The sequence below is a fragment of the Nansenia antarctica genome (genome assembly GCF_963989245.1).
Source record: "Nansenia antarctica genome assembly, chromosome: 8".
Taxonomy (NCBI): Eukaryota; Metazoa; Chordata; class Actinopteri; order Argentiniformes; family Microstomatidae; genus Nansenia; species Nansenia antarctica.
In genome coordinates this window covers 10,002,842-10,016,363 of record NC_137678.1, presented here as the reverse complement: position 1 = coordinate 10,016,363, position 13,522 = coordinate 10,002,842, and the positions used below count along the sequence as shown (strand labels likewise).

The following is a 13,522-nucleotide window of genomic DNA, read 5'->3' as shown; positions in this document are numbered from 1 at the left end:
TTGTTTAACCAGTACATTAGCCAGCAGGAGTACAAGCCGAGGTGGAGTCAGATCGTGCCCAAGTGTAACAAAGGTCCAGCCGCCCCGGAGCCCGGCCCAGACGACATCAACAGTGAGACAACATCTTTTCAAGCGGGAAAATGATAATAATTCTCTTGAAAATGAATCAAAATGGCCACCGTACCAGCGACCACCAGGGTCCTGTCTGAACTGATGTTTTTTCTTCCTTCTTCTTCTCCTTTCTTGTTTTTTTCTCTCGTCTTCTTTCTCTCCTTCTTCTACCACACGCTTTCTCTCCCTCCTTCTTTCCTTCATCGCATTCTCTCCCTCTCTCTCATACCTCCTCTCTCCATCACCCCCACCCTCCTCTCTCCTCTCTCTCTCTCTCTCTCTCTCATATACCTGCTCCCTCCATCACTACCCTCCACTTCCCTTTCTCTCTCTCTCTCTCTCTCTCTCTCTCACAAACATGCTCCTTCCATCACCCCCCCTCCTCTCCTCCTCTCTCATTCCTTCTCCCTCTCTCAAATCTGCTCTCTCCATCCCCCCTTCCTCTCTCCATTCTCTCATACCTCCCTCCACCCCCCCATTTTCTTCTCCCCCTCTCTCACACCTTCACCTTCCCCCCCACCATCCTCTTCCCCCCTCCCTCTCTCTCTCACGCCTCCCCCCTCCACCCCCCACCCCCCTCTCTCTCCAGGTGATGGGGATGACAACAGACCAGGGATGAGAGGAGGTCATCAGATGGTGATCGACGTTCAGACAGGTGAGGTCACGCCTGACAGGGGCATTCTGGGTGGTACGTGTGCCTTCCACCCCCCCCCCACACACCCCTCCACACCTTCTCTCTGTTACTGGAAATTAACCTCCCTTTCTCTCCTCCTCCTAAAAGGGACGTGTCTGAATGGGCCATGAATTACTGCTCTCAACACACACACACACACACACTTACACACACACACACACACACACGCACAGACCAGAGATATGCGCGCACACACACACACACACTGCTAACAGCACATGTTTTATTGTGTTTTGCAATCTGCCTTCCTTCCCTGCAGGCGTTATGAAGACAATAGCTGTGCGTGTGTGCGTGTGTGTGTGTGTGCGTGTGTGTGTGTGTGTGTGTGTGTGTGTGTGTGTGTGTGTGAGACTGATGCAGTCATTGTGTGAGAGAATACTAATGGGGCTTTCACACCGGCAAAGAACCGTTCCGGTTCGTTCAGACCCAAACTCAGTTGTTTCGGAGACTGAAAAGTTGGTTCAAAGACTGAAAAGTTGGTTCGCAGCGGGAACCAGAAAATAGTGGTTCTCAAGCAGGAACCAAAACATAGAACAGTCACGTCGTCAGTGGGTGTGTCTATGACATCATCAGTGGGTGTGTCCTATTCTAGGCTGCAAAGACCAGCAAGAAGGAAGGAGACAAAATGTAATCTAATCTAAATCTAAATCTTCCTCACATGCTCAGCAAACACACACACACACACACACACACGCACACGCAACGCCCTGTCGTAACCCCTAGTAACCCCTTCTCCCCCCCCACCACCACACGGCCCAGTCCAGACACCACACACACACACACCCCCTCTGTTAGACTCTGGCCATCACCATGGTTACAGCTCATTGAGCCTGGCTACCGCTGTGTGGTACACTGCTGCTACCAGCTGATCTGGTGCATGTCCCACAATCCCACACTCCCACAGCAGCTTCCCACATCCCATAATACCACAACCACATCCCATAATACCACAGCAGTCTCCCACAATCCAATAGTCACAATATAATAATAATAATACATTAGGCTTATATAGAGCTTTTCTAGACACTCAAAGACGCTTTACAAACTGAAAAGATCGAGTAGTAGTAATAAAAAAAATAAAAAAAATAGGTAAGAGAAAGTATAGGGGTCTAATTAATTTTTAGATTACTAAATCTAAATGTAAGTGTCTTTGGAGGACAATCTACTCTGTATACTGCACTTACACCTAGATTTCGGGTGGAGAAGCGGTGAACAAGCAACCGAATGTGATCTATCCCGTGGTCTGTTGACTGAGGGGGCGTGTCCTGACCCAGGGGGCGTGTCCTGTGTGTAAGGGGGTGTGTCCTGACCCAGGGGGTGTGTCCTGTTGACTAAGGGGGTGTGTCCTAACCAGGAGGTGTGTCCTGTGTCTAAGGGGGCGTGTCCTGTTGACTGAGGGGGGTTGTCCTAACCAGGGGGCGTGTCCTGTGTAAGGGGGTGTGTCCTAAGCCAGGGGGTGTGTCCTGGTGACCCAGGGGGTGTGGCCTATGTCTAAGGGGGCGTGTCCTGTGTGTGTTGCAGAGACGGTGTACCTGTTCGGGGGCTGGGATGGAACGCAGGACCTGGCTGACTTCTGGGCCTACAGCGTCCCAGACAACACCTGGACCTGCCTGTCTAGAGACACAGAGAAGGAGGTGAGGGGGGGGTGGGAGGGGAGGGGGGGAGAACACCTGGACCTACCTGTCTCGAGACACTGAGAAGGAGGGGAGGGGGGGAGAACACCTGGACCTGCCTCTCTCGAGACACTGAGAAGGAGGGGAGGGGAGGGGGGGAGAACACCTGGACCTGCCTGTCTAGAGACACTGAGAAGGAGGTGAGGGGAGGGGAGGGGGGGAGAACACCTGGACCTGCCTCTCTAGAGACACTGAGAAGGAGGTGAGGGGAGGGGAGGAGGAGAACACCTGGACCTGCCTGTCTAGAGACACTGAGAAGGAGGTGAGGGGAGGGGAGGGGGGGAGAACACCTGGACCTGCCTGTCTAGAGACACTGAGAAGGAGGTGAGGGGGGGGTGGGAGGGGAGGAATAAGGAGCTATGGAATAAGGAGCTATATAAGCCAGTCTGTTTATCATAATTTCAAGAGGTCTTGGCTCACCCTGCCTCCTGTCCCCCTGTCTCTCTGTCCCCCTGCCTCCTGTCCCCCGCTGTCTCTCTGTCTCTCTGTCCCTCCTATCTCCCCTGCCCTCCTATCTCCCCTGCCCTCCTATCTCCCCTGCCCTCCTATCTCCCCTGTCTCTCTGTCCCCCTGTCCCCCTGCCTCCTGTCCCCCGCTGTCTCTCTGTCTCTCTGTCCCTCCTATCTCCCCTGCCCTCCTATCTCCCCTGTCTCTCTGTCCCCCTGTCCCCCTGCCTCCTGTCTCTCTGTCCCTCCTATCTCCCCTGTCTCTCTGTCCCTCCTATCTCCCCTGTCTCTCTGTCTCTCTGTCTCTCTGTCCCTCTGTCTCCCCTGCCCTCTGTCCCCCTGTCCCCCTGCCTCCTGTCCCCCGCTCTCTCTCTGTCTCTCTGTCCCTCCTATCTCCCCTGCCCTCCTATCTCCCCTGCCCTCCTATCTCCCCTGTCTCTCTGTCTCTCTGTCCCCCTGTCTCTCTGTCCCCCTGCCTCCTGTCCCCCGCTCTCTCTCTGTCTCTCTGTCCCTCCTATCTCCACTGCCCTCCTATCTCCCCTGTCTCTCTGTCTCCCATGCCCTCTGTCCCCCCTGTCCCTCTGCCTCCTGTCCCTCTCTCTCTCTCTCTCTGTCCCTATCTCCCCTGCCCTCCTATCTCCCATGTCCCCCTGTTTCTCTCTCTCCCCTAACCCCTGTCTCCCTGTCCCTCTGTCCCCTCTGCCCCCCCCTGTCTCCCGTCTGCCCCCCCCCAGAGCGGTCCCAGCGCGCGCTCGTGCCACAAGATGTGCATGGACTCTGGGCGTCGGCAGATCTATACGCTGGGCCGCTACCTGGACAGCAGCGTGAGGAACAGCAAGAGTCTGAAGAGCGACTTCTACCGCTACGACATCACGCTGCAGGCCTGGGCCCTGCTCAGCCAGGACACCGCCGCCGACGGGGGGCCCAAGCTGGTGTTCGACCACCAGGTAATAACACCCTCCCCAACAATGCACCCCCCTTCTCCCCTTACTCACCTGGGCATAGGTAACCCCCCCCTTACTCACCTGGGCATAGGTAGATCCAGATGTTGAATCTCATTTCTCTCTCACTCTTCCTCTCTCTTCCCTTCCTCTCTCTCTTCCCTTCCTCTCTCTCTTCCCTTCCTCCCTCTCTTCCTTCCCTCCCTCTCTTCCTTCCCTTCTTCTCTCTCTCTTCCCTTCCTCTCTTTCTCCCTCTTCCCCCCCTCTCCCTCTCCCCTCTCCCCTTCCTCTCTCCCCCCCCTCTCTCCCTCCCCCCTTCCTCTTCCCCCTTCCCTCCCCCTCCCCTTCCTCTCTCTCCTCCCTCTCCCTCCCCCTATCCCTCCCCATGCAGATGTGCATGGACTCAGAGAAGCACATGATCTACACGTTTGGCGGGCGCATCCTGACGTGCAACGGCAGCAGCGTGGAGGACAGCCGCGCGGCGGAGCCTCAGTTCAGTGGCCTGTATGCCTTCAGCTGTGCCGCGGGGGGGTGGAGCCTGCTGCGGGAGGACAGCTGCAACGCCGGGCCCGAGGACGTGCAGTCACGCATCGGACACTGCATGCTGTTCCACACAGTGAGTTGGAGGGAGGGAGGGAGGGAGAGGGAGGGAGAGAGAGGGAGAGAGAGAGAGGGAGAGGGAGAGAGAGGGAGGGAGAGGGAGAGAGAGGGAGGGAGGGAGAGAGGGAGAGAGAGAGACACACACCACACACACAGAGACACACACACACACATCACGCTCACACAGAGAGACACACAGACACCACGCTCACACAATCTTTAGTGTAACATCCAGTTAGTTTACCTCACCATCTTTACCTCGCAATCTTTACCTCACAATCTTTACTGAAACATCAGTTAGTTTACCTCACAATCTAACTGAAACATCAGTTAGTTTACCTCACAATCTAACTGAAACATCAGTTAGTTTACCTCACAATCTAACTGAAACATCAGTTAATTTACCTCACCATCTTTACTGAAACATCAGTTAATTTACCTCACAATCTTTACCTCACAATCTTTAGTGAAACATCAGTTAATTTACCTCACAATCTTTACTGAAACATCCAGCTAATGTACCTCACAATCTTTACTGAAACATCAGTTAATTTACCTCACAATCTTTACTGAAACATCAGTTAGTTTACCTCACAATCTTTACTGAAACATCCAGTTAATTTACCTCACAATCTTTACCTCACAATCTTTAGTGAAACATCAGTTAATGTACCTCACAATCTTTACTGAAACATCAGTTAGTTTACCTCACAATCTTTACTGAAACATCAGTTAATTTACCTCACAATCTTTACTGAAACATCCAGTTAATGTACCTCACAATCTTTACTGAAACATCAGTTAAGTTACCTCACAATCTTTACTGAAACATCCAGTTAATTTACCTCACAATCTTTACTGAAACATCCATTTAATTTACCTCACAATCTTTACTGAAACATCCAGTTAATTTACCTCACAATCTTTACTGAAACATCCATTTAATTTACCTCACAATCTTTACTGAAACATCAGTTAGTTTACCTCACAATCTTTACTGAAACATCCAGTTAATTTACCTCACAATCTTTACTGAAACATCCAGTTAATTTACCTCACAATCTTTACTGAAACATCAGTTAATTTACCTCACAATCTTTACTGAAACATCAGTTAGTTTACCTCACAATCTTTACTGAAACATCCAGTTAATTTACCTCACAATCTTTACTGAAACATCAGTTAATTTACCTCACAATCTTTACTGAAACATCAGTTAATTTACCTCACAATCTTTACTGAAACATCCATTTAATTTACCCCACAATCTTTACTGAAACATCAGTTAGTTTACCTCACAATCTTTACTGAAACATCCAGTTAATTTACCTCACAATCTTTACTGAAACATCCAGTTAATTTACCTCACAATCTTTACTGAAACATCCAGTTAGTTTACCTCACAATCTTTACTGAAACATCAGTTAGTTTACCTCACAATCTTTACTGAAACATCCAGTTAATTTACCTCACCATCTTTACTGAAACATCCAGTTAATTTACCTCACAATCCTTACTGAAACATCCAGTTAATTTACCTCACAATCTTTACTGAAACATCAGTTAATTTACCTCACAATCTTTACTGAAACATCAGTTAGTTTACCTCACAATCTTTACTGAAACATCCAGTTAATTTACCTCACCATCTTTACTGAAACATCCAGTTAATTTACCTCACAATCTTTACTGAAACATCAGTTAGTTTACCTCACAATCTTTACTGAAACATCAGTGTAACCAGGGAGTAGCTAAAGGACTGTAGAATTTAGGAAGGGCTGGTTATCTAACTAACTCTGAGCTAAATCGGCAGTGTAGGAGGATAGAGGCAGGGGGCGCCAGCAACCCTTTAGACTAGCATTACTAGCATTAGCATTAGCATTAGCATTAGCATTAGCTAACAGACAACTAAACACACAGCAACGGTATCCAATATGAACAAACACATTTATTTATACAGATTACATATACATCCCAAAATATACTCCCTCCCCGCCGGCCACACACACACTCACTCACTCACTCACACACAGTACCTGGCCTGGAAAAGGCTTAGAGTCCCGGACTGAGAATGAGCGCGTTGAGGCCTGGTTGGAGCTCACATGTGCTTCGAGGAAGGCAGCGGACAAAGGGGGGGGAGTGACGTTGCAACTCGAAGGGAAAGGGGCTTCTTCGTAGTCAACGACGAGGTTGGTGAATGGCTCAGGTCCGGTGGTCCACGGTCAGCTCCGGTGGTGTCGGCGGTCGGTCGCAATCCACCTCGTGGAGGCGACGGCTCTGTCCAGCTTGGGTCTCGCTATGCACCAACGTTAGCAGCCGGCGGCTAGCAAGGCTGGCTAACGGGGACACAGCTAAACGGGGCTAGCGCTGCCAACTCAACAAACTCCGAACTCCCGCGGTGCTGCGGGTAGCCCGTGATTCACTACTAACAGTCAATGCCAAAGGCAGGTCTCCTCCGACACTCAGAGTCTCCCGTTCTCCTTGTGGACTGTTGAGAGATGTTGAATTGCTGCTGTAAGGTTTGCCCTCTGTCACAGTGGTAAACTCAATAATCACTCTTCAGGTCTTCAGCTTCAGCACGGTGTGCGTTTTACTGACTCCGCCATCTTAGATCGACTTCTCGTTTCTCTCACGCACAGACCACTTCCGTCGCTATATATACCAACCGAACATACATCCGGTCACGTACGCCAATCATACATCCGGTCACGTACGCCACTCAAAACCACGCCCACTAATCTGGCGCTTACACAATACTAAACAAATCTAAGACAGAACTTATACAATTACAATAACAATACATACACCTTCATGAAAACGTACATGAATAGTATGGAAAATAATAAAGGAAATAACAGGGGCAAAATAGGGCTGATTCGGGGAAACTAACTGGCTCTAAATTGTGGGCCTTCATAACAGCCGCCCCATGAAACCCTCGGTTTCATTTAACTATGGAAGGCACACTGGCTAGGCTGCTCTAGCAGCGTGAGGTATGAGGTGATAGTGTCTAGGCTAGTGGAGGTCTGAGGGCCAGGGGGCATCCCATATCCCCACTCCCTTCGAGTGGGGGGTGTAGGTTGGTAAGGGTCATAAACTCATCCACAGCAGGTGGATAGTCATCTGGGTACATGGACCCTTGGGACCTCTCCGGATACTTCAATGGCTCTTCCTGCCAGGCATGGGATGGTGGGTACCTGTCAACCTGTCCAAAGACCTCTTCATAATGGTTTCTCCTTGAACCTCTGGGTTCAGAACGACTTGCATGGCTGTGTTTCTCCAATTGCTCCTCTGCATCTCTGGGTCTCTCTCTGTAGAGACCCTGTGTAGTTTCTGGGGAGTAGAGTTTCGGTGATCGCCTGGGTTGGCTTTCATAATGTCTCTCCTCTTGTACTTGGCTGAAGTTTCTTTCGTATTGGTCTCTAGTAGATTCCAGGTGGCCCTTGCTCATGTGACTGTAGTCTTTGGAGACAACTGTTGGACCTTGGCTTTTGTGCTCAACCTTCTCTGATTTGTTGGCTTGGAACTCTTTCAGAAGATGACACAGCTTGTCCTTCAGGAAGTTGGCCTCTTCCACATTCTCAATTTGTATGTTGTTCAACACATCCAAAACATTGCCTGTGTCTGGAGTCTGTGTCCGTGTCATCTCAGCTCTGGAGCTTGTCCCCTGGTAGACACCCTGTGGCTTGGCAAAGGTTTCCTGCCGTGGTCTATTAGAGTCATCAACACGTATTATTTTAACCACATCCATCTCCTGGTCTGTGGCATCAGAGAACCGGCTCTTCTTCTTCCTCTTCTCAGGGTACTTGTTACTAACTGTGGCCCCAGACAGAAATTGTCTGAAAGGTTCTGGGATCTCAGACCTCACTCTGCTGCCCTCTGCTGGCCTCTGAAGGGGTGCTCTGCTGGCCTCTGCTGGCCTCTGAAGGGGTGCTCTGCTGACCGTTGCTGGCCTCTGAGGGGGTGCTCTGCTGGCCTCGAAGCTCTTTCCCCTTCCCTCCTGACGAATGGCCTTAACTAGGTCTAACAAATGGTCTCTACTGTGTTGACCACCCTCTTCCATTGGCACTGTGAACCTATTATTGTCTGCCCCCCATTCCCCAGCTGCTGGCCAGAGTGCCTCCGTTGAATAGCCCCTCCCATTTGGATCCCTGTCACGAGTCCGCCGATGAGGGTCAGATTCTGAGTAGGCTAGCTCATCAGGTTGCCCCTTAGGGAAAGCCCTGTGCTTCGCATCTTCTTTGATGAAGCCTCTTCTATTGGCAGATTCAGAGTAAGGGTCTTCAGGAATAGCCCCACGTTGGGCGCCAATGGTCTGCACTTCTTCGGTTCGGACATGGAGGGATGACGTAGCTCTCCCGTCTCTATCTCTCCACTCGGTAGCGCCTTGGAGGGCCCACCCAAGCGCAGTCTTAACAGCCATCGGGCAGCCTCGTGGTCCTCTCAGCGGAGGACGGAGCGACACGATCAGTGCAGCGTTGTCCGAGCCGATGAGAAGGGTTGGCTCCGCTCCTTCTATCGGATGTAGGTCTACTCGCCGTAGGTGGGAATATCTTGCGCGTAATCTCTCCAGGGGGTAGTCGTAGCGGGAGAGCGCTAGCTGGTCTGCGGTGAAGACATTCCGAAGCCGATATCTGTCCGACGGCCGCCCCGCCGGGGAGATAGAGAAGTTGATTCTCGCCCCGGTGACCTCTTTAAGGTCGCGACGTATCGTGCGCAGAGTCAGCTTCTCCTCAGTCCCTTGGAGCCCCAACTGGCGCACTGCCCCCTGGAGAAGGATGGTCCGTTCCGACCCGTCGTCTAGAACGGCGTACGTGTCGTACACAGCGTTGTTGTGGTGAAGTCGGACCTTCACCACCTTCAGTAGGACCTTGGAGCCGCTGCTCTGGGTTGGGTCTAGGTAGTAGACAGGTGTTTCCTCTTCCGGTGCGCTACCGGACCTAGGGCTTCTGGTGCCCTCCGTGGACCTGGCGAGGGAGACCTCGTGTAGGATGTTGAGGTGGACCTCCTCACAGCGGTTGCACTTTCTCCTCAAGGTGCAGTTCTTAGCCAGATGGTCGCGCCCACAGTTCCAGCACCTCTTGTTCTCCTCGAGCCACCTCTGCTTGGCCTCGGTACTCAGGTTGTTGAAGTCACTGCACTCATTGAACCAGTGCTCGCTGGTGCAGTACGGACATGGCGGTGGACCTCTCCGTCCCTTTTGAGGGGGTTGGGAGGAATCCTTTCCCTCAGGTCGGGCTTTCCTCTCTCTCCGAGGCTCCTCCTCCGTGTGCAGCACTCCTACTGGGCGTCCTCTGTTCGAGCTCGGCCCGTCCCAGCGGTCTCCCTTCTCCCTCTCCTTCTTCGGCTCAGCGTAACCCATGGCGTCTACGTTGGTGTCATGCACTTCCTCCAGTAGGAACTCCGCGAAGGCAGCCATGCTCAGACCCAACTTCCCGGGGTTACGAACGCGCTGCTGTCGCCGGAACCTCTCCTGCCGGAAGCGTGGGATCTTGCGGAGCAGCCGCTCTACGTTGGAGGTGCTGTTGATCTCGCTGGCGCCAGCTGGGCCCTGCGTCTTCAGCATTCCAACCAAGGTGTGCACGCGGAGCGCGAAGTCATCCAGCGCCCGTTCATCCTTGATGGGGGCCTGCTGTTCGAGGGCTTGCAGTTCAGCAAGGGCGTGGTTCCAGGGACGACCGTAGCGGGCATCCAAGTCGGCGAGCGCTCTGGTGTAAGGTGTCGGTGCGGAGGCATGGGCCAGAACCATGTTGTGGGCTCTGGGGTTCCTCACATGCTGAAGGAGAATCGCATATTTGTAGGACTCTGAGCAGGAGTCGTCCAAGAGCGTGTCTAGGCAGATGCGTAGTTCCACATACTGGCTCCTGTCCTCGTCCTTGAAGAAGGGGAACTTGGGTCCCTCCACCTGGGGAAACATCCTGTAGTGGATGATCGGGGCTGGAGTGACGGTCTGGGTGTCCGGCCTGCATGCCTTTTGGTTCACTGGAGGACCTAGGGGTGTGCTACGCTCTTGGGGAATGGCTCCCCTCCCGGGCAGCGACGCTGGCTCCCTCTGGGCCGCGTAGCGGTCGGGTCCCTGGTCCTCTTCCTTCAAGGTGGTCAGCTGGGCCTGTAGTTGGACAGTCATGGCGGGGGTCATGGAGCCATCGGCGGGGGGTTCAGGAGATGGCACTCGAGAGGGCCGTGCGGATGATGCTCTGGAGCTACGGGCCGACGGAGCTCTGCTGATGCACACGTCGCGCATGGTCTGCATCACTTCCTCCATCTTCTCCGCGTGCAGTTGCTCTCTCGCCATCTGGAGGCGGTCGCGCTCCATCTGGAGGCGTTCACGTTCTAGCGCCTCCTGGCGCTGCCTCTCCGCCGCGCGTTCCGCCCCCTCCATCTGCCTCTCCGCCGCGCGTTCCGCCCCCTCCATCTGGAGGCGCTCGCGCTCGAACTGGATGCGTTCCCTCTCTAACGCCTCCTGGCGCTGTCTCTCCGCCGCACGTTCCCTCTCGAACGCCTCCTGGCGCTGTCTCTCCGCCGCACGTTCCGCTCCTTCCATCTGGAGGCGTTCACGCTCGAACTGGAGGCGTTCCCGCTCGAACGCCATCTCGGCCTGTTGGCGCATACATTCTGACAGCGCGGCACTACTCCCTCTGGAGTGCATGCTATCCGCCCCAGAGGCAGAACTGCCCACGGAAACCCTGGACCGGGAGGAAGCCACTGAACGGCAGGAGCTAGGTCTCGAGCGCGCCGTACTGGGAGGCAGATCGTTAAGGCTGAGGCCCTCCCTCTTCCGCCCGCAGGCGCTGTCAGACCGGGCCTCTCCTTCCTGCTCTTCCGTTTCTACGGCAAAACCCTGCTGTTCTGCCATCTCATCCTCAGGCTGGTGCTCTTTGATGGCTGTCTCGGTGCTAGCCACCCGCGCGCCGGCGGACACCTCGGCCTCTCCGACCACTGTATCCCGTGGAGTGCGCTCCTCACTACCACTCAGTGAGCTTTCGAGCTCAAGCTCATACTCTTGTAACCTCTGAGGCAACCGCGGGACTCTCTGTGGTCGTGGCTCTGGCTCAGGGGGCGGAGAAGGGGGGGTAACTGTCTTGTCTGGTTGGCTGCGCTCAGCCATGCTATCACTACACAACCTATCCGGCTCGAAGGACCAATTGTAACCAGGGAGTAGCTAAAGGACTGTAGAATTTAGGAAGGGCTGGTTATCTAACTAACTCTGAGCTAAATCGGCAGTGTAGGAGGATAGAGGCAGGGGGCGCCAGCAACCCTTTAGACTAGCATTACTAGCATTAGCATTAGCATTAGCATTAGCATTAGCTAACAGACAACTAAACACACAGCAACGGTATCCAATATGAACAAACACATTTATTTATACAGATTACATATACATCCCAAAATATACTCCCTCCCCGCCGGCCACACACACACTCACTCACTCACTCACACACAGTACCTGGCCTGGAAAAGGCTTAGAGTCCCGGACTGAGAATGAGCGCGTTGAGGCCTGGTTGGAGCTCACATGTGCTTCGAGGAAGGCAGCGGACAAAGGGGGGGGAGTGACGTTGCAACTCGAAGGGAAAGGGGCTTCTTCGTAGTCAACGACGAGGTTGGTGAATGGCTCAGGTCCGGTGGTCCACGGTCAGCTCCGGTGGTGTCGGCGGTCGGTCGCAATCCACCTCGTGGAGGCGACGGCTCTGTCCAGCTTGGGTCTCGCTATGCACCAACGTTAGCAGCCGGCGGCTAGCAAGGCTGGCTAACGGGGACACAGCTAAACGGGGCTAGCGCTGCCAACTCAACAAACTCCGAACTCCCGCGGTGCTGCGGGTAGCCCGTGATTCACTACTAACAGTCAATGCCAAAGGCAGGTCTCCTCCGACACTCAGAGTCTCCCGTTCTCCTTGTGGACTGTTGAGAGATGTTGAATTGCTGCTGTAAGGTTTGCCCTCTGTCACAGTGGTAAACTCAATAATCACTCTTCAGGTCTTCAGCTTCAGCACGGTGTGCGTTTTACTGACTCCGCCATCTTAGATCGACTTCTCGTTTCTCTCACGCACAGACCACTTCCGTCGCTATATATACCAACCGAACATACATCCGGTCACGTACGCCAATCATACATCCGGTCACGTACGCCACTCAAAACCACGCCCACTAATCTGGCGCTTACACAATACTAAACAAATCTAAGACAGAACTTATACAATTACAATAACAATACATACACCTTCATGAAAACGTACATGAATAGTATGGAAAATAATAAAGGAAATAACAGGGGCAAAATAGGGCTGATTCGGGGAAACTAACTGGCTCTAAATTGTGGGCCTTCATAACAATCAGTTAGTTTACCTCACAATCTTTACTGAAACATCCAGTTAATTTACCTCACCATCTTTACTGAAACATCCAGTTAATTTACCTCACAATCCTTACTGAAACATCCAGTTAATTTACCTCACAATCTTTACTGAAACATCAGTTAATTTACCTCACAATCTTTACTGAAACATCAGTTAGTTTACCTCACAATCTAACTGAAACATCAGTTAGTTTACCTCACAATCTTTACTGAAACATCAGTTAATTTACCTCACAATCTTTACTGAAACATCCAGTTAATTTACCTCACAATCCTTACTGAAACATTCAGTTAATTTACCTCACAATCCTTACTGAAACCTCAGTTAATTTACCTCACAATCTTTACCTCACCATCTTTACCTCACAATCTTTACTGAAACATGTTCATTTACAACGTGTGTCTGCTTCAGAGGTGACGTGGCGTAGCTGTCAGCGTGGTGTTGTAACAGACAGCCTGCTTCAGTAACAGACAGCCTGCTTCAGTAACAGACAGCCTGCTTCAGTAACAGACAGCCTGCTTCAGTAACAGACAGCCTGCTTCAGTAACAGACAGCCTGCTTCAGTAACAGACAGCCTGCTTCAGTAACAGACAGCCTGCTTCAGTAACAGACAGCCTGCTTCAGTAACAGACAGCCTGCTTCAGTCAGCCTCTGTTGGTAAAGTAAAACTCCCTGCAGCCGCAGTAATAATAATCATTCACACACA

The 13,522-nt window shown here is 52.2% G+C and overlaps 1 protein-coding gene across 3 annotated transcripts in view; it reads left to right on the top strand.

The window, feature by feature from the left end:
* mkln1 (muskelin 1, intracellular mediator containing kelch motifs) overlaps positions 1–13,522 on the top strand; it is a 58,181-nt gene that overhangs the window by 26,847 nt on the left and 17,812 nt on the right. Inside the window, exons 7-11 of one of the 3 annotated variants that reach the window (XM_080537819.1) lie at positions 1–73; positions 701–766; positions 2,327–2,439; positions 3,659–3,871; positions 4,257–4,481. The exon at positions 1–73 is cut by the window's left edge and continues 5 nt beyond it. In XM_080537819.1, the coding sequence (XP_080393945.1) occupies positions 1–73; positions 701–766; positions 2,327–2,439; positions 3,659–3,871; positions 4,257–4,481 (690 nt within the window). Of the gene's footprint in view, positions 113–700; positions 767–2,326; positions 2,440–3,658; positions 3,872–4,256; positions 4,482–13,522 lie in introns of all 3 variants that reach the window. The other 2 variants (XM_080537820.1, XM_080537818.1) reach the window with 2 other exon arrangements.